Genomic DNA, 20,306 nt, shown 5'->3' with positions numbered 1-20,306 from the left:
CTAAGTCCCCTTAAACTTATTTATATTGTGACCCACACTACCATGATGACTTTGAATGCATTTGATACACCAACACAAAGTACACCACAATTGTGTATTAGAAGGAAAATGATTCAAGTCTTTCTCTTCAAATCAAAAATTGAAAAACGGAAACCAGATTTTTGGATTCAGGCCCCTTTCCTCTGACACTCGTAAATAAAATCCAGTGCAACGAGTCGCCTTCAGAAGTCAAATAATTAACAATCAGCATCCATCTGTGTGTAATTCAGTCTGAATAGATGAAGTTCTGTGAAGATCTCAAAAGTTTGTTAGAGAGCATGAGAGAGCAAGCTTCATGAAAGGAAGAGACAAGAGGAAAGGCTGTGGAGACGATTTAACCAGGATTAGGTCACAAAACAATAAACAAAGCTTTTAACATCTCACAAAATTCTTGGAAGATGTTTGGAGTTTGCATCGTAGAGTTGACTGTAACAAAAAGAGAGTTCTTCAATTAATAAGGATAATTAATAAGCAAAAGGGGAAATGGCATGAACAGCAAGACATGGAGCACAGACCCAAAACTAACAAAGAATACTGAAAACCACTGAGTTTTCACATGGGAAAGAATGGAGAATGCCACCGAATCCAGGTGGTTTAATCAGGGATTTAGGAAAAGCTGTCGGAGAGAGCAAAGAGGTAGACTGAGAGCAAAAAAAATAACTACAGATCAATGAGAAAAAGACTAAAATTAATCTAAGTCCAAATGCAGAAAGATTAGAACAAACTGAACATAAAGGAAAGAACAATACGGCAACATCTTTGTAGCAATAATAAACTCGAGTGCAGCAGGACTTTTGAACTCAAAACACAAATTAAAACCAAAACCCAAACTCCAAATATTGTAACACCTCCATTCAGTTCATCTGACCAAAACTAAAAAGAGGACGGCTGATCTACCAAAAACACGGCCGTTCACCGAGACTGGAGGAGTTGCTGAGATCCACAACTCATGTTGGAGACAGCAGGAAAACCATTGGTCAGGCAGGCAACAAACCTGTTCTTCAGAAAGAAAGTTTGTTACAAAGTTGCTATAATAGGGTAGCAAAAAAAAAGTACTGTTGAAATAAATTCACATACAGTTTGCCATGAATAGAGGACACAATATGTGGAAGAAGATATCACTCTGAATACATAATCCCCACAGGGGAACATGGTACTGATGGCATCTTGCTGTGGAGAAGATTTTTTTTTTTCTAAGAAACTGGTCAGATTTGACCAAAAGAAAATTAAGACTGAGGTGAAACATACAACCAGAGCCACCATTAAATGGCCTCCAACAAAGCATTTTATGTGTTGAAATGGCCTAGTCAAAGGGAACATCATGCGTCTGTGATTTGGCCTCTTAAAATCCTAGTACATTGAAATTTGTAGTAGTATAGCAGCGGAGAAAGATTACTGAAAGACTGCAGAAAATGTCAAACATTTTAAATTTAAACATGAAGCAAAAGCAGGAAGTTAAATGTTTTTTAAAAAAGAAACACACCTGAACAACATTTCTGTTTTATAAATTTTTTTTATCGGGACACAACTTACAGTAACATACTGTTATGATCCCACACAATCTATTAACAAAGTGACAGTGACAGATGATCACCTCATTATAATCTTTGTTCCCTTTTTCCTCTTTCGCCTTGATTACACCACTGTGAGAGTTTCCAAATGTGCTTATTCCAGATAACACTCACAATGGGAGGGCAAAAATAGTCCACTGAACGGAAAACACACACTATTTGCTAATCTGTGGGGAATGCACATATGGATTTGATCCGAGACTTAAACCGCAGGTTACGGATATGTGACACAGAGCTGTGATCGCAACTCGGGAGTTTTATTTGTTGTTTCAGAGGGATGAAGGTTAACGTCATTAAAATACCCAGTGAAAAACAGGAGAGAAGAAGATTAAACATGTACAACATCAAGGAACATGAAAGAAGTCTCTGCAGTGAAATGAAACATTTTCAAAATTTCAGTCATTGCTACCATTTTGATCAACTGTGTATGTTTATATGTGGCATAAGCACATAAACTCAAGACTCATTCAGTCATGGATTATTTTATAAGGTTTTTCTGGCCATCCGACGAGCAGCAGTGAGGGAACCTCTGACTCCAGACAGGTGAAATGAGTTCATGCCTTCATGATGGTCAGTGCTGCTCGCTCTCCTTTAGCTGATCCAAGCTGTTCGGACGATGCGCTGCGTAGGACGCTCCATCACAAAACGCAATCGTCTGGAAGCTGGCACCCACACCCTGAGAGAAAATTTACAAACACAAAAACACCCGTAAGAGATGTGGTTTTCAAAGATTTGGTTTATTTAATAAATAGAACTGGATTTTTTTTTTTGACTAAAACTATTTTGCAAATGCACAACAATTTACGTGAGGCCTGGTTTATGTGGTCAGAAATCAGCTCCATGTCCATCTGATAGAGAAGAAAATGTCCACTGCGGTCCCGGTTTGTTCCCGTTTTAATCAGATGTCTGCCTTCTTAATTACATGTTGCCCAGAGGGAACCAGGATCCAATATGAGTCTCAGAGTGTAGATATCTTTCCAAGAGGCTGAATTTCAGCCAATTAAAAATGAAGAGACTCTTTGAGTCATCGTTATTGTTTGGCAGAGGATCTGATTCGGATGCATTTACTGCCCAATTATTATTCAAGGCCCCTTCACACTGCATTGAGACAACCCTAGGGTCTCGACAGGCATTTTGCCTGGTTGTTCAAATTCAAGGCGAATTTGAACAACCTCATTTCAGGGTGAAGCCATTCATGGTGATACTGAGGTTTTTTCAACTAGCCTATATGCACAATTTGGAAGTGAACGCACGTCTCTGCATCCTATGGGAAGACCAGACTGTTGTGTTTCAGTGGAGAAAGAATGGGAAGCTGTTTTCCAACATTGTTTTAATTCTCTTTGCCACACACCATGCGCTTCACCGTGTGACTAAGGACATTACCGACACCTGGTGGCTAAAACTAACAGTTTTATTAGTACATCCTCCTTTTTTTTTAAGTACAACAATCTATACATTAAGAATAAATACTTCTTATTTAAAATAGAAATTTAATCAACACTTCAACCACTGGTAAATGTAGTAATGTAGTAATATTTAACTTTTTTTTTTTTTTTACTAATATTCCACCTTTTTTAAAAAAAAAAAACATCACAAGTTCAGTGTCTTTCAGATCTTCTTAAAACAGGTTCACGAGGGAGCTCTATGTTGGTGTTTGAAGAAGATGGAGTGAAAGATTTGGATGGTGAAACTGATTCATTATTTTCTCCAGATGTGTCTTCTGCTCCATGAGTTTCTTTAACAGTTTCCTGTGTTTTAAGCAAACTGCGTCTGTTACTTCTGATGATTTGTCCTTCTTTGGTTCTCACTGTGAAAGATCGAGGTGCAACTTATTGAAGAACTGCAGCTTTAGTTATTCATCCAACCAGGATCTTCAATCCTGACAGTATCGCTGCTGGTAAGAAGCGGAAGCTGCTTGGCTCTTCTGCCATGAGCCTTGTTGCATATCGTCCATCTCTGCTGTTTGGTGAGATGTTTTTTGGCTGCAAACAGAGTAATGGTGGTCTGCTAAGAGCATTACATTGATTTACTTGGAGGTTTGCCAGCCTGTGGTGTGGACGTGACAAGGTTGCAGCCGTGGCATTAGGCCAGTCCTGTTTCAAAATCTCAGTGGACCAAGACCCTCATGTATTTAGCTGATGTGTCTTGGACAATCTGCTGCTAAGGCCCAGTTGAAATGGAGTCACTATTCAGTTAAACCATAACAGTTTTGTTGTGATCAAGATGCTCTTTTACACAATACAGGTGACTGAAGTGTCTCCAGCACTTTTGAGCCCTTAACATATTTTTTTCAAACAAACAATAAACAATAAGGCAGGAGGAAAACACATCAAAATCTGAATATAAAGGAGTGGATGTGAACTCCAAAGATGGAATACTCTAGTTTGAGGACTTAGATGAACAAATAGTGATCAACATTCTGCTACCAGCTCTATTTGATCATCGGTATTTTTCTAATTTGTGTAAATATCCTGAGCTCCTCTGGCGTTTTATCCGAGAAAGATATTAAAACAAAAAAAAAACAATTTACCACTGCTGCTGAAACCCCTTTGACATTGCGTCACTCTTCAATTGAATCGTAACGTTTTTGTCGCGATCCAGCCGCTCTTTCACACGACACGGGTGATCGGAGTCTCTCACATCATCACTTTTATGAAACCAGAGAGAAACGTTTCTGTAACACACCTCATCTAGGTGTGAAGTACTCCGTATGTGTGAAACAATGGAAGGCTACATAGTATATTCGGCGCAAGCACGAGCAGATAAAAAGAAAAACAATGGCGGATAGTATTGTGCTGTGTTACGCTACTTAACATGAACAGTTTATCACTATTTCTGATGAGGAATATACGTGTTACGTTCGCTCTTTGTTCATAGGAGACGGTTTATTGTTTACTGTTTACTACAAGATGGAAGCTAAAGCTCAAAAGCACATGCGTGTTCAATGGCATTCTAAAATCGCAGCGCCATCTAGTGGCCTGGTATGACAACTACAGAAATAATGTGTCTTGGCGGTGCTGTCGTCTATGCTGCTGTCTAAACGTGGAACGTTTTCCCAATCGATATCCGAAAAATATATTTCCTGGCAGCAGTCTCATGTAAACATACAATAAGACTCTTTAGAAATTCAAAAGGTTTGTAACATTTATTTGAAGTTGTCTTAATTTAAGTCTTTTTGAAAACTGCATTAAAAAAAAACAAAACAAAAAAAAAAGCTGCAACCCAAATTTAACCAAAGTGCTTTACTTGTTGCTATATTTACCAGACCACAAATGATGGTATTTTTCCACCAGACCATGACAGGCATGTTCTCTGTGCACAGACCTTTTTTAGGTACATGGGAGATTGTTCTACTCTCTTGCAGCTGTAGCACAATTGAAACACTGCAGATCCAAAAATACGAAGCCGGAGCCAAGAGGACAACAACAGGGCTGTGGACTCAGGCCAGATCAGCGTGCCTAATAAGTACTCTTCAATCAAGCTCTTGGTGGAAGTCTTAGTGACTGAGATAAAACCAGCAGGTCTCTGTGTTTTCCATAAACTGAGTAGCTGAATGGCTCTGGCAACAAATTAGGCTGAACAGATTTATAAATCCAGGGAGAAGAAAAAAAAACAGGATACCAAACAAAGGCAGCAGGAGAAATATTTCCTCTATACATCAGTGATTGTGACAAAAGTCACAGATTACAGCTCTGCTAACATAATCCTTATATTTAGCTGTTCAATAAATAAAAAGGGTTTTAGTATTAATCATGTGGTATAATCTAAGGGTTTGAAATGCATTGTTGTAATAAAATTGAGTGATTTTTCTCCTTTTTTTTGTCTTTTAGAAAGTGGTAACCAGTCAATGCTGGATGCAAACTGTGCAGCAGAGGACTGACCTACCTTACAGCAGTGATGGCTGCAGGGCGACAGGGTGCTGAAGTTGCCACAATCGTGTTTCACCTCTGTGGACAAACCGAGCTGCTGCTGGGAGGAAAACGGAGGGTGGGCCGCTCGAATAGCCGCCGCAGACGCATTTGGGACCTTAAACAGAAAGAGACATCTGGTAAAGATGGAGAGGATGGTGATGAAGCACTGTGCACAAATAAAACTGTGTGAAAGGATAACCTGTGACGTAGAGCTGAGTCGTGGTGAGTGCAGAGAGGGCAGGGAGTTGTTGTAAAACAGCAGGCAGGGCTGGTGACGCCGATCCATTGGTGACGACGAGTCGCTTGGTTGCATACCTGCACACTTTATGCTCCGTCCTAAACTATTGGTTGTGCTTTCCCTGCGCTGGTACTCTATCGGCGACTGGAGGGCTGCAGAGGACAGGAGGATGCGTCACATCAATCTGAATCACTGAATCCTAAATTAGGGGCGCACCGATTTATCGGCCAGCAGGTTTATTGTGCCAATTACCTTAATTTTGGGAGATTGGTGATAGGCCAATTTTTACATGTGAAGCCGATCTTATCCACCGATGTTATCAACCTCAGTAAAAAAAATCAACCATTGTGCTTTTCTTTTCTCCCATGAGAGAGGATTGACTGACAAACCGACCGACCAGGTCATGTCTGCAGGTTTACAGTTAACAATGGTCACCCCGTCGTTGCCAATTCAGCATCTTTCTTGATATATTGAGCAACATTTCACACAAAAAAAAATATATTTGCCAAAATCGGAATCGGTAAGTTAGGCTTTTTAAAAGATCGGCCAGAAAACCGCAATCGGTGCACCCCTGTCCTAAATGTATGCTAACGCAAAGCTAAGCTACCATTTAGGAAGTTCCTCTGAGTCTCCAGAATCTGGACCACATCATTGTACCACGCTTGCTGAATTTCTGGAGACGAAGCATGCATGATGAAGCGGGTTACGCTGCCGTCTGTCCCCCTGGAAGTCAGGACCAGACAACACGGATCCTCTTGAGGAGGCCTCTCTACACCCAAGCAGCTGACCTACAAAACACAAAGCTGCTAAATTAAATGGGAAGAAGATAAAACATCCATGGATTCATTCAAATTAAGCTCTTTCTTCACCTTGATGCTRTTTTTGAAGGTGTAGCCTGGCAAAGGGAAACCTTTTTTCTTCTCAATCGGCTCACTGAAGATGACCAGCTGCTCAAACAGGAAGACACGTCTCTCCCGCGCTCTGGACAYGAGGTTGCCTTCCTGCTCACTGACGGAGAAAGTGTCCTGCTGGAGCAGCTTCCCCTGAGCTGTAATCTTACCCTAAAGCAGCAGCAGCACATCCCACACACAGTCAGTTCGTCAAATCTTACTTTTCAAAATCCATCAAATATTATTTCAAAATAAAAAATAAAAAAATTACCTCAAAACCCTGCAGCCTTCCCACATTCATCATATCGTTACAGCGTTTTGGCACAAAACACGTCACCTCCACCGCTTTCTGACGGACGRCATGGAATAAAAATATKAATCAAAACATGAAATGAAGAAAAAGCATTTCTGCTAAGCAAAAACTGAGTCCAAACCTGAAGCTTCTCAACATCTCTTCCTGCTTTGCTGTAATATTTCAAAAAGTCCTGAAAGGGACAGAGGAAGGAGTTCATGTTTAGATTTTGAAATTTTGAAAATTTTTAAGTATTGTCATCGTATTTGAGGTTCAGGAAATCTTTAGCAGCATGAAGCAAAAACGAATCAAACTGTTGTTATTTGGAAAAACAAATAATTGATTTTAAAACAAAACTTTTCTGTCACATAACAAGCTTCTCAACAACAAAAACTATAAAATGATGAGTTATCTTCATGTTCTTAGTGAATTTCWCCATTAACTCTCCTTTCAATTATACACTGTTGACACAGAGCCCCACACCACAACGTTCTCACCAGTAAAAGTCACTGTTAGTATGTTTTTGTTTACTTTTTTGAGGTGTGAAATGCGACTTCATCAAACTCGGTGTGAGCAATAACAATGATTTCAGGTCTAGCTTGGTGTGTCCTCCAATTACATAAATGTATAATTTATTTTCCCCATTGGGAGAATTTGTCTTGGACAATGTGTGCTAAACAAAGTTGACACCATCGATTATTTAATCGACTTTTCATAGATATTGTGCAGCAACATGAGCTACAACTTGCATTTCCTTCAGAAGAGGAGTAAAAAATAAATAAAACTAGATCCAGGTCTCTCTGAATATTTCTTGCTCTTTGCTTTCACCAATCAGGARATGCACTTTTTGTGATTTCTTGGTAATGAGAAACATTTTTATAGAAGACCAAAACGACTTCTGGGTTGTTTCCTAAATACTGACAGGTTTCTAAACACTGACAGGTTTCAGCAGGTATCTTGATTTTCCATGCCTTTTTACTTCCTTACACAGTAAAAATGCCAGTGTTGAATTAACACCCAAAAGTGTCTATATATGTCCAAGTGAGCAGGTGTTAAAGTAACACTTTTGAAAGTGTTAAAAGATTGACACCCATTTTTTTGTTACATTAACATTGGTCTATAATACTGAAATGGGTTTAAGAAAAGTTTCTGTGTATTGCTTTGAATATTTTCCACTGGATTTGATTGATATTGACGCCTTGTGGGTCAATTATTTACTTTTTTAACACCACATTATGTTTTGTGATCAACACTACACTGGTGTTACTTTTAATATATTTTAACACCAGGACCGTTGTAAATGTTATGGTGACACTCTGCATTGTTGAATTTAACACCAACTAACTTGGAGACATATAGACACTTTTGGGTGTTAAATCAACACTGGCATTTTTACTGTGTACCCTTGATGTGGTCAAAACTTATTCTCTGTGGTTTCCTGTTGTACTACACAAAACCTGATTTATGGACTAATCYGTAAAAAAAACAAAATTATTTTTGGATACTTTGACTTATTACTGACCTCTGGTGTGAAGTTCATGTTGTTACCTCCTTAAAAATGTATTTTCAATACTTATGTTCCCTCCTGTGTGCACTTCAAATAAAAACAAAAGGAGGAAGCGGTGTAAGACACACCACCACGTCATGTGAAAACTCATCACCTTTAGCAGAAGTTGATACTTCATGATCCTCTGGACGGGTTTGATCAGGAGATCATTGAGCTGCAGCCTGTGACCCAGCTGCTGCCGGAGATCCTGTCAACACGTAAAACGTTTGAGTGTGCAGCAAAACACACACTTTGTTTCAATCAGATAAACGTCCGTCTGGTGATGAATTGAGCAGTTCTTTTGTGTTATGCTCTCACCTCAAAGTAGGTCTCGATGTACTCTGAGACGATATGTTCCGACTTGGGTTTGTTTTGGCAGTAGACCACATACATGTGAAGTCGCCGCTCCTGCAGATTTAACACAGTCAGAGCCTCAAAAGTTTCCAAATATTGAGTTTTATGTGAGCAATCGAAGGCGAGGATGAAGAGAGAGGAAGCTAAATTACCGAGCCACTCCGGGTCTTGGTTTCCTCTACGTTTAACTGTGTTCCTCACCAATGATTTTTAATATCACTCCGGGAAATGAGCTTCATTGAAAAGCTTCACTGGCTGACAAATAAATGTTTATTAGCTGCAGCTTGCAAAGGGGAGCTAAGAAGGTTGAGCTTCATGTGCAACTGTGTCTTGTTCTTTCCTCATTAGTTATCATTAATATTTTTGCTTCTGCAAGGTAAAAATAAAATAAAATAATAATAAATTTAAGTTCACAGTGAAAGAAAATGACCTGAAAATCTTTCGGAGCAGATAAATTTGTTCCTTTTCGCCCACAGTCTGGTTTCTGTGGATGATCTTTAATGCTGATTGCAGTCTTTGAGGGCTCTGCAGCCAAACTACAGTGATTATAAGATCCCTTTATTCTGCAGCTGCAGCTGAATAAACTTGGAAGAAAAAAAACATCTGCAAGGCAGCTGTCTGAGATGACTGAACAGACCTCCAAACTAATGGAAAATAAGCAGCAGAAACTTCTCATTCACACTTTTGTGTGTTTTTTTTTTACTTACATGCTTGATAAAGAGCTGGGCCAGGCTGTCTGGATCACTGACACATTTTTCCAACTCTCCCAGGAAATAGCTGTAAAACACAGTTATGTTTTCAGGCAGGACACACAGTGTTGAAGAAGGCATGACACGTTTTGAGTGACTGTTTAGATTCAAAGCGAGCTGGAGGGCCTCACTCCTTGTGCCAGTCGTAGATCTGGTGGATGTTTCCGAAGACAATCCTGTCCTTTCCTCTCATGTCCTCTGGGACGCCCTGGTTGGCCATGATGGTCATGTAGCCCTGAGCAAACAGGCACTTCAGTTCACCGTCACAAATTCAAAAAGTGTTTATCAGATCAGCTCACTGCAGTGGAGACAAACCTGAACTATTAGCCCAAGATCTTCAACGTATAACCTCTCCGTCTCTATCAGCTCTGTGAGGACGTATCTGGGGCGGGATTAGGAGACACACTGAAATATGACTGCTTAGTAAAAAAACCAAAAAAAAACAATTTACACTTGATGAATTGTTGAATTGCTCTAAATAATTAACTTATTATTTTACTTCTTTATTTAAAAGTGTTGTGCAATGTCTACGCTTTCCTTATGTGATAGTCAGTGTTGTTGCTATGGTTACAACATGTTTATAAAACACGATTTTGCAGATGATTCACGTCTGAACAAAGTGGAAATGTCTGCCTGCAACACTTAAACCAAATTTTAAAATTCGAGTAACTAATTAATGGGGAAAGCTGGTGCTTTGACACAAATGCAATAATTCAATGAATAAATGTGTAAAATATGTGTAGTGAACATATATGAACTATAAATATGTTTGGCTTTGTAATTTGGCTTAAAAAATCATAAACTTATTTAAAATAGAAAATAAATAAACCTTTTATATAATATTTGAATAGAACAGTTCAATTTAAGTTTTCGATTTAAATAAATAATAATAACAGCATGCAGTTAACTTTTTTTCAAATAAGTCTGTGGAATCTCCCTTAAGGTCATTGTTGAATGAAGAGCTGCAAATCAAAAACCAGATTCTGCTTCATTTTTTGCTCCAAAAAATATGTTTTTACTTTCTGTGCGAATCATCGGGCAACATGGAGATGTTTACCACTGGACATCATCAATGCTGAAAAAAACTGATGCATAACTTGTGTCGCCCCATAATCGGATGCTGCCCAGGGCGAAGAGCCTTTTCACCCAGGTAAAAAATGGCCATATCATAATCTGATGGAATAAAATGAAGCAGTTTCTAAACTCAACTGTGTTTGAATTAGCTTTATTCGCCCAATTTATTGGTTCTGAATGACTTACAGCCATTTAAAATTAAATTTATCTGAATTTATGCTACAAAAATATGTTCTGGAAATAGGAACATATTTGTTCCTATTTTTTTTCTAGTTCTGCTGCATGAATCCTGACAAAAACAAAGATCTTGAAGAGATATTTTGACCCTGCAGTAAGTTTGTCCTTTTTCACTTTGGGTTTAGGAAATGAGGCACAAACAAACTGCTTCACTTATTTTTTAAAATGTTTTTCAAAGTTTAATCTCCATTTTAAGGATTAAGTAAACCAAAAACTTTCATTTAAAAGTCTAAATTACTCACTTCATCATTGATTAAATAACCGTTTTCCCTTTTGCCTTCAAATAGACACTGAATGGAAAATTAAAGCAGTTATTTTACATCAAACTGTAACATCAGCTTAGACACAGAAAGAGTTCCGGACTCACAGGCTCTTCTCCAAGGCGAGTTTTTTCTCCTCCTCACTGTCGACTGCAGCACATGAAGGACATGGCGAGTCTTCAGCCACATAGCTCTCCTCCGCTTGCAGAGTGTTGACCTCGGATATTTGACTCTGAACAACAGCGAGATGAAACAGATTTTGAGAAACGCTAAATAAACAATGCTAGGAGGTTGTCTGGCTCTGTGAGGTGGTGAAAGTTTTGTGCCTGGAGTTTAATCTAAATCATCTTGTGTTTTTTGGGGGGTTTTTTTCAGTATTATTGAATTCAAAACTTAAAGCAAATGTACTAATTTGTTGGTTCAACTTATTAATCAAACCTCTGACAGTCAGAAAACTGTTTGCAGCTTGGAGAAACATCAGTAGGAGTACCATAATATGCATCAAAAGTCAATATAATACACAATAAATAGCACATTAAAAGAGACAATTCAATTGGAATGATAAATATTTTATCACATTTTTATGCTAAAGTGGTGGTATTATGTAGTTTCCAGGCAAATACTGCCTTTTTATAGCATAATCAAGTAACTATGTTATCTTCAGTTACTATAAAAATGCTTTATATATCAAACATGACTTAAAGGAAATGTGTACTTTTTAATTTAACACCTTGAAATTGGGCATCTGTCTCTTTAAGGACCTCCTCCTCTTTCCAAAGATCTGCCTTCAGCACATCATCGCAACACTGCCATTCTTAAAAATGCTAATCTGAGATTATCGCCTGCTTCATACAAAGTAGCTTGTATGATGAACTCAGCAGACGCACACTTCCACCAGGTGTTTGCTAATTGTTGCTGCCACTAGTCTGAAGGAATCTGAGTGGGGAAGGAGAGCTGTGTGGGGTCGGCTGGAGACTCCGGAGACTTTGTGTAAATATGCGGCGCTTTTTCAGACCAAATGTCTAGGCACCCCTGAATGGTTGCATTGGGAGATTCAACGATTTTTCAATCATGCATGTAAGAATCAAGGCAACACTCCAGGTATGTTTTTGCCTGGAGTGGGCAAAAACAAACCCACTCCAGGCAACTCCAGACATATATGTATGTAATGACATACATATATGTCATTACATACTATAATGACATACATGTATGTCATTATAGTATGTATGTCATACATACTATAATGTATGTATGTCATACATTATAGTATGACATAAACCCAAAGAAGTTGATTCTATATAAAATTATGTGAAATTCTTTTTACATTTTTATTTGCATTGGAAAAAAAGTTAATATAAAATGTGGAATAGCTATATATCCAGGCATCCTTACAGACTAAATTGAAACAGTCTACCAGAGCCACTTAATAGAACAGAATAGAATAGAATAGAATAGAATAGAATAGAATAGAATAGAATAGAATAGAATAGAAATAACCTTTACTATCCCACAGAGAGGAAATTCAGGATAATTGTATAAGAAACGCTGAAATAAATATTTTATGCTTGGACACGAATGAAAAATATCCATTCCTGAGTGAATTTATTGCAGCTCAGGCATTTAGAAAGTAACTTTTCATTGCTGCAACAATGCAGAGAGCAGTGTGTTCGAGTGTCGTCGGCAGATGTGTCAACTCCTGCTTAATCAACTTTTATCTCCAGCATCTCCAGCTGGGATTTACCTCTGCAATGCAACTCAGAGTAACCTTAGAGTTAATGAGCTCCTTTTATTAATGCTGCAGTGGAGACAGATAAGCACGCAGGATGTGTGATGGTGTGCTGCTTGTCAAGTCACATAACAGATACCGGGGTCACTGACCCAGGCACAGACACTGGTTATATAACAAATACCCCTCCTCACCTAAAAGCACCACGCTCTAATGTGAAAATGACTGTAATCCTCTTGACGTGATTTAGTCTCAACACATTTTGTCCTCTGCCTCAGTGCAGCAGATCTCTAATCTCTCTGCAGAACCGATGCATATTTGTAGGTCAACAAAGCACTTCATGTTTATCCAGAGACACTTTTTTTTTCTTCCTGGTTTTACGATTCACTGCTGAAGGATTTTTTTTTAAGGCAAAACATTTTTATGTTCATTCTTTTCATTGCTGAATTAGATAAAACAGCTAAAACCACTCTGATATCTCTCTGAGCCGTACGACCTTTGGGTTAGCACGGTTTAACAGAAGATGTAAACTGGGAAAAGGAAGAACGTCAGCAGCTCACCGCAGATGTTGAAAACGTTTAGCTGGAAGAATACACTTCTTTATGTAAGTAAATGGAAAGAAAGATGAATAGGGATTTAATTAGCAAGCCACAGATGTGCCACTGGAAGGGTTTATCCGCTGCGGCTGCTTGTCCTGTTTCCCATTCATGTTACAAAGAATACCATGAATGTTTCTGTCTAACACTCATAAAGATGGAAAACAGTAAAAATATTTTCTGTACATTTCTAAGTGCTGCAAAAAACTGACCCTATAAGCTTGAGGATTTGGGCCTGTGTGGCAAACAGCTTGGTCTCTGCTGGTTTAGGTGTAAATATTAATGTGTTAGAATGACCTGGTGAAGCTGCTTTTCTGTTTTTTAATACAGTTTAAACCAGCTAAGTCTGAATAACTGACCCAGGTTTTCCCTCCAAAACACAATTTTCCAGTGAAAGGTAGCTATGGATAGAGTTGAGTCAGGAAGATCAGAACACAAATGAATGTGTGATGGACTGAAATGTGTTCATTTACCATTCAGAGGTACATTTTCTCTTGGAGTTTCATGAACTCTTTTTGGTTGTAACGCTTTGCTAGCAGTTTGGGCTAAAGATGTTAATGTCTGGTCTGATGTAGTGGTCAGATGCGTCCAGCAGGGGGAGTCTAGCGCTTGCACTAGCTATACTGAAGCGCACCGGAACTTCCTCCTCAGAGCGAGTCTGGCTCTTTCATTAAACTATTCCCCTTCTTCGGGTATGAGTTTATATTTTAACACATCTGTACGGTTGTAAATTAGTTTATTAACTTTTGGGAAGCTTGTGAGTATATTTTTGACATTCCGAATGTTGACACACTCTGTTGTTAGCGCCGTTGTTAGCGCCATTGTTAGCTCTGTTGTTAGCGCCGTTGTTGGTATCATTGTGTCTGTTTGTAAGCTAACTGAGATAATACATGCTGGAGCAGATATCCACCTTCTTCAGGGCTTTTGTATACAAAGACTTGTGGATATTTCCTTTCACTTCCAATTATTTACAGTATTTTGTGTTTGTATGATACTTCGAAAAATAGCTAAACTGCAACCTGCAACATAAATATTTCATCAATCAAAACTTTCTCCATCTGAGGAGAAAACATGTGTTTAACCTTCTAATGGTTTGTTGAATATTTAGCAACAATCATGAAACTTGATCGTTCTGGCTGGAAAACTCCCAGACATCCTCAGACCTGATTCTGACACCCCGCCTCTGGGATTCTTCCTCTCCTGGCTTAAAGGTGCCGTTTTCACTCCCTAACTTGACCCTGTTTCATGCTGTTAAAGGCTGCTTGACAAGCTGATTACTCCCAGATGCTATCTACAGAAGCAAGCATGATTGATTTCACTCCTCTGTGTAGATTAAACACTACAACGGTAGATGTTGCAGAGGCCTGTGTGGGAGTACGCACATCAACCATGTAACTTCTTTGGCACCACTGATGAAAGTCAAATGATGTGTACAAATGAATCTCTTTTCATTTGCTGCAAGATCATAGCATTAAAGGGGAACTATTATTCTTCCCCGGATAGGTTATCGTATGTCAATGGGCAATACAAAACATGTTCATTACTTTTTTTTTTCCAACAAAATAATTCTCAGATAATGACATTTTAGTCTGCTTAGTTCTGCCTATTGTGAGCTCCTTTCAGAACTGTTTTATAGCTTCTTGTCACTTGAAATCCAAATGAGTTGCTGCTGACCACATTCCCCAACTCAACGTTTACACACGCTCATAAAAATGGCCGCAAACAGATGCGCGATTTTACAACCGTACATCTCTGACCCAAAACGAAGTGGAGCCTCCTGCACAGCCAAGAAGAACGCAGCAAGTGACAAAACACTTGTCTCTTCCAGCTGTCTTTGTACAGCAGTAAAACTGGCTGACTAAACATCCTGGAACTCCTGGGTTGCTAAGTGACAGGTTTAGCTCAGCTGAGGTTGCTAGGTAACGGCACAGTGCAAGTCAGCTGTGACTCAAAATTTGGGAGGATTTTGAAACAGCTCATTTTCTGGACACCAAAACACATTTTGCCAAAAAACTTGTTTTTTTAAAAGCACTTGGGTTGTTTTAGAAGCAGAAGAGACTAAAACTGCTGTATAAAACCATGCTAAATGTGAAATTTGGATTAACACCAAGTATCTAGAAACAAATAGGTTAGCAGGTTAGCACTTACTGGGCTCCTTGAGTCATCCAGAAGGTCACATAAATAGCTCTGACGGGACATCAGGGACGGAGACGTCGCTGTGGGACTTTTCCAGTCCTGCAAACAAAATGAGCAGCATTAGATGCTGTAAAAACAAGAAATCTGTAGGGTGGGTTTCCATGTTCAGCCGTCAGGGTCGCACCGTGTTTTCGGAGGACAGTATGGTGTAGTTATTGTGCACTTCCAGTGAACCTTGCCGAGTCTCACTGCGCAAAAAAGGCTTTTGCTTTCCCTCTGCCTTGAAACTCTGCTTCTCGGCTTTCCCCGTTCCACCTCTGGGGTCAGAGCTCAGTTTCCGCACCGGGTTGGTGAGCCACTTTTTCAGGGCGCTGACCGGGTGCCGGGATGCTCCAGACGAGGAGTGAGAGCAGGGGCTGATGCTGCCTGAGGCCTGGTGGGGCAGAGATCCCACAGACGGAGCAATGCTGCCTTCACTGCACGCCACAGAGTACGACTCCGCTGCAGGGGGAGACAACAGCAGATGTTACAGACAGATTACTGCTGCACAAAAATGTTGATCAATTTCCTGCGCTAAGTCCAGAAATGTAACTTCAGTCAGTGGAGCTGTTGGAGCCAAAGCACAAATACAGAAACAATATCTCCTCTGACAAGCAAGCCAGAAAGAAACTATTCTTTTTGTTTGTTTTAGCAACACATTTATTTTTCAAAAATATACGACATCAGAGTTTAACGCCCTAAGAAAAAGGAAAGAAAGAAACAAATATGGGAAGAAAGCAAGCAAGAAAGAAAGAAGCAAGATTTTTTGTAGTTTTACATGTTTATTTTTCAAATAATGACATGAGTTTATATCCTAAGAAACAGGGAGAGAGGGAGCTAGAATGAGAGGAAGAGAGAAAGAAAGAAGGGAAAAGAAATAAAGAAACAAATAAAACAGGAGACTAACAAAGAAAACACAAGGAAGAATGAGAAGAAAGAATGAAGGAAAGAGGAAAAGAGGGAATAGTCACATACTATATGTTCTCTATGATGTAATAAATTTTAATTTTAGGATTTTCCAAACAACATTGAAACCAAACGCGTCACATCTGCACCGAACGGCTTCTTTCTCCGTCGTCCGTCTTCCCTGTCCAACCAAAGTGAGTCAAGAGTTGTATTTTACACATTCGTTCTTCTTTCCAGAGGCCCTCAGTCAACTTTAACATAATTAAGTTGTAATCATAATGGGAAACTTTCAAGAAGCCAGTAGAAAACTGGGTCAACCATTTACCCAAACTACTTGAAACAGCAAGAATAAACACAGCAGGCAGACTGTAGCAGATTATGTATTGTTTTTATTCGTCCTGCAAACTTTACTGTCCCATTTATTTGAATGAAATGAGATTTAACATCCCAACAACAGATAAATATGTAAATATGAAAGTAACTGCTAAAGGAGCATGTTTCATTTTTCAACATCCAACTGAGCTTTGATTAAAGCCATTTGATTAAAATCACATAAAACAAATTGTTCTATTTTTACAATGAATCTCAGTTTTTTTTTTTTTTTTTTTTTTTGGGAGGAAGTCAGCGAACCAAAACTTTGTCTTTTAATTCCCATGGAGAGAAATTAATGCTGAAAAGGATTCATGATCATGCATCTTTGTTTTGCAACACTTTCCTAATCCTGAACTGTACACACCCTAATTGAAATAAGATTTTAAATAGTTTCCAAAACTCAGCATTAATCCGTCTATCTTTCCATCCAATCCAGGATCGCTTTCCCAAACCAGACACCCATGACTACGCCTTGAAACCTTCCTTTTGATTTAATTAAGCATTTAGTTTTCCTTGACAAATGTCCAATCAGAACCCGAGTCTTGACTTCACAACATTTTCTCACTTAACTTGGAAAAGTTTTCCAAATACTCTTTTGTACATTTAAAGATGTTTTTGCAATCACACGGATGCTGGAGAATAAAATCTGACAGTTTGGTGTCAAAGTGCCGACAACCAACCTTTTGATTAAAATAATGTGTAAATTAAAGAAAATTAAACCCCAGATTATGATGCTGACACTTTGAGTATCCTGTTCTCTTGGTAGCATTCAGTGTTGATTTTGTGCCACTTATCCTTTGAATCTGCAGTTAAAAGTTTTTGTTTTATTTGGCCATAATGGAAACTGTTTTTTTGACCAGTTAAGGATAAAACATTAAAAATGCCTTATTTTTGAGGGAGCATGTACGCTATTTAGTTCCAGGTAAATGTAATTGTTTTTTTTTTGGAGGTTTTATAGCAGAGTAAAATATTACACAATATGTGATTTTAATAATAGAAGAATAAGAAGGCCAAGTTAAACTTTGTCCTTACAATAGAGGGTGATGGAGACAAAAACTGTTAATTTTCCTTAAGAGACTCGCTGAGGTTTGGCTTCTTTACGCAGGTCTTCATCTGTTGAAACCTACGTTACGTCACCTGACATTATTTAAAGCAGGGAGACAAATTCAACCTTTATGCTTTCACACAGAAAGTTTCAAGAACTGTTAAAAAGATAAACAGCTGCAAAACACACGCAGATGAAAACAAACGTGTCACTTGATGGCAAATAACCAGAGAACAATAAACAAAAACTTGGGACACGGACTAAACCAGAGGAACCGTGGGAAGAAAATCTAATGAGAAAACAACACTCGGGAATCTCAGGAGAATATTAATGTTTAAAGCGTTGCAGGTGTGCTGAATATAAATGGAAACCTGATGCGACAGCAAAACAGGAAGTAGAACAGGAAAATCTCCAAGAGCATAGACCAGGAAGTAATATTCAGAGAAAAAACTAACAAAACATGTGGCAGATGCAATAAAATATAATAGAACATACATTTTTACTCACTTTTGAAATGCATCTCTTTTGTACATGTATTAAGTCATGAAACAGATTTTCCTTTAGAAACTTTTAAAAAGGAACGGCTGCAAACAATGAGTCCTCCAGCTTTTGTTTTCCCAACTGAAAAACAGCAACAAATTCTTGTGATCTTACAGCTGCTCCAATTTAAAATTTTCTACTAATTATTAACCCTTTCATGCATAGTGGTCACTACAGTGGACAGCTGTCTAAAAGCCATTTTCTTGTTCTTCCTGTGGATTTTGATGTTATAAATGCACACAGGCCACTGAAGTGGACACTAATGCATCATAAAATACACCATCAACTACTGGCCATCAGCTGCAAATGCAAGAAATTATTTTTTTTAAGCCAATATGGCCGACAGACAAAAAAGCACGCCAACCGACCCGGTCCCTCCTTCTACTGTAGATGGTAAAAAAAATATTGTGACATCAGATAACCCCTAAAGAACAATACTACTGATGTGTTTTTCAAATAACAACTTTGTATTTGGAGAAAATTACAATTGACCACCAAAAAAATATAAATATAAATGGAAAAATAAAAACTTTTTTTTTTTTTTTACAAAATTGTTTTATGCCTTAAGAAAATGTAAAAAAAAATCCTGATACAAATGATCATTGTTCATGCATGAAAGGATTAAGTATCAATTTAATTCTACATGAATAACCATAAAGAAAATATGGCATTATAAATAATCTTTAAATTTAAAAAAAATGTAATGATTATTTCAGGACCCAATCCATGTTTTTATTTTATTATAAACCACAATAGAGGATCAAAAGCCCAGCTTCAGTAACGCTGCCTCTCAGGACAAAACGTGACCAAGATAACTTCAATTTGAGCTCAAGCAGAAACAAACAAACTTCATTCTAAAGCACAGAAAGAGTGTTTATCTGCAGACACCGTGACACCAGGCTCCTCGCATTGCACAGCTAAAAATACATGAAGCACAAACTCATGTTGTCGCCTGAAACCTGCTGCACTTATGACACTTTGCAACGGAGCAATGATGGAAAGAAAAAGATCACAATTAATGTGAGAAAAGCTGAGTGTCTCATCTCAGTGAAAAGATGTTATAAGTAAATAAATAGACATGCAGAGCGCTTTAAGAACCAACCTTCTCTTAGTGTTCACCTTCAACTGTCGGTTTCTGATTAAAATCACATCTACAAAAGTAAATATATGGCTCTCCAGATTCTCAAATAAAATTTCCAAAAAGTCGTGATGATAATATGTTACTACTTTTCGGTTTAGTGTTAGAAGCAGAAAGCATCTTTCTAACTATGACAGAAGTATTATTTCCCATCTTCTAATCTGATCGTTGTGACGGTCGGCAGCATTATTTGAACACTGCTGGAGCTGCACTTCAATCAGCATCATGATGTTTGATCTCTAAAAGCAATGAGAGCTCTGCACATTTCACATGTTAGCCCCACATTAGTGTTACATAAGCAGCTGTAGGGTTGATTGTGAGTAGGGCTTAATAACACGCAAATACTGATGGATACAATAGAAAATACTGATACTGTCGTCACGAGAAACACAAATCAGGAACTCTCTCCACTCGCGTTTAAGTTCTTACTTCTGAAAGGGTTCAAGAAAAAGTTCATGTTGATGCAATCTTTGTCTCATCCTGCTGGACCAACGTCAACCAGACAGGTTTTACTCGTAAACCACAGAAGGAAATTATCAGGAGGTCATGCAAGAATATCAACAATGTTATAATGGGATATGTGGGCCAAAAAGACAAGGTTTTTCTTTTAAAGTCCTTGTTAGATTTTTATTTTGCACAACAAA

The 20,306-nt window shown here is 38.4% G+C and overlaps 1 protein-coding gene across 1 annotated transcript in view; it reads right to left on the bottom strand.

The window, feature by feature from the left end:
• Positions 1-1,528: 1,528 nt before the first annotated feature.
• The window catches only part of LOC103465265 (rho guanine nucleotide exchange factor 25-like), a 26,412-nt gene continuing 7,634 nt past the window's right edge, over positions 1,529-20,306 (bottom strand). The window contains exons 2-16 of the mRNA XM_008409914.2: positions 15,807-16,123; positions 15,635-15,721; positions 11,269-11,393; positions 9,906-9,972; positions 9,722-9,825; positions 9,549-9,618; positions 8,806-8,895; positions 8,603-8,695; positions 7,084-7,134; positions 6,921-6,998; positions 6,629-6,820; positions 6,367-6,547; positions 5,721-5,911; positions 5,496-5,636; positions 1,529-2,286 (exon numbers count right to left, since the gene is read on the bottom strand). Of these exons, the coding sequence (XP_008408136.1) occupies positions 2,182-2,286; positions 5,496-5,636; positions 5,721-5,911; positions 6,367-6,547; positions 6,629-6,820; positions 6,921-6,998; positions 7,084-7,134; positions 8,603-8,695; positions 8,806-8,895; positions 9,549-9,618; positions 9,722-9,825; positions 9,906-9,972; positions 11,269-11,393; positions 15,635-15,721; positions 15,807-16,123 (1,892 nt within the window). The 3' untranslated portion in view covers positions 1,529-2,181. The remainder of the gene's footprint in view (positions 2,287-5,495; positions 5,637-5,720; positions 5,912-6,366; positions 6,548-6,628; positions 6,821-6,920; positions 6,999-7,083; positions 7,135-8,602; positions 8,696-8,805; positions 8,896-9,548; positions 9,619-9,721; positions 9,826-9,905; positions 9,973-11,268; positions 11,394-15,634; positions 15,722-15,806; positions 16,124-20,306) is intronic.

The sequence above is a fragment of the Poecilia reticulata genome, linkage group LG5, assembly GCF_000633615.1.
Source record: "Poecilia reticulata strain Guanapo linkage group LG5, Guppy_female_1.0+MT, whole genome shotgun sequence".
NCBI classification, from domain to species: domain Eukaryota; kingdom Metazoa; phylum Chordata; class Actinopteri; order Cyprinodontiformes; family Poeciliidae; genus Poecilia; species Poecilia reticulata.
This window is presented reverse-complemented; position numbering and strand designations above follow the sequence as displayed.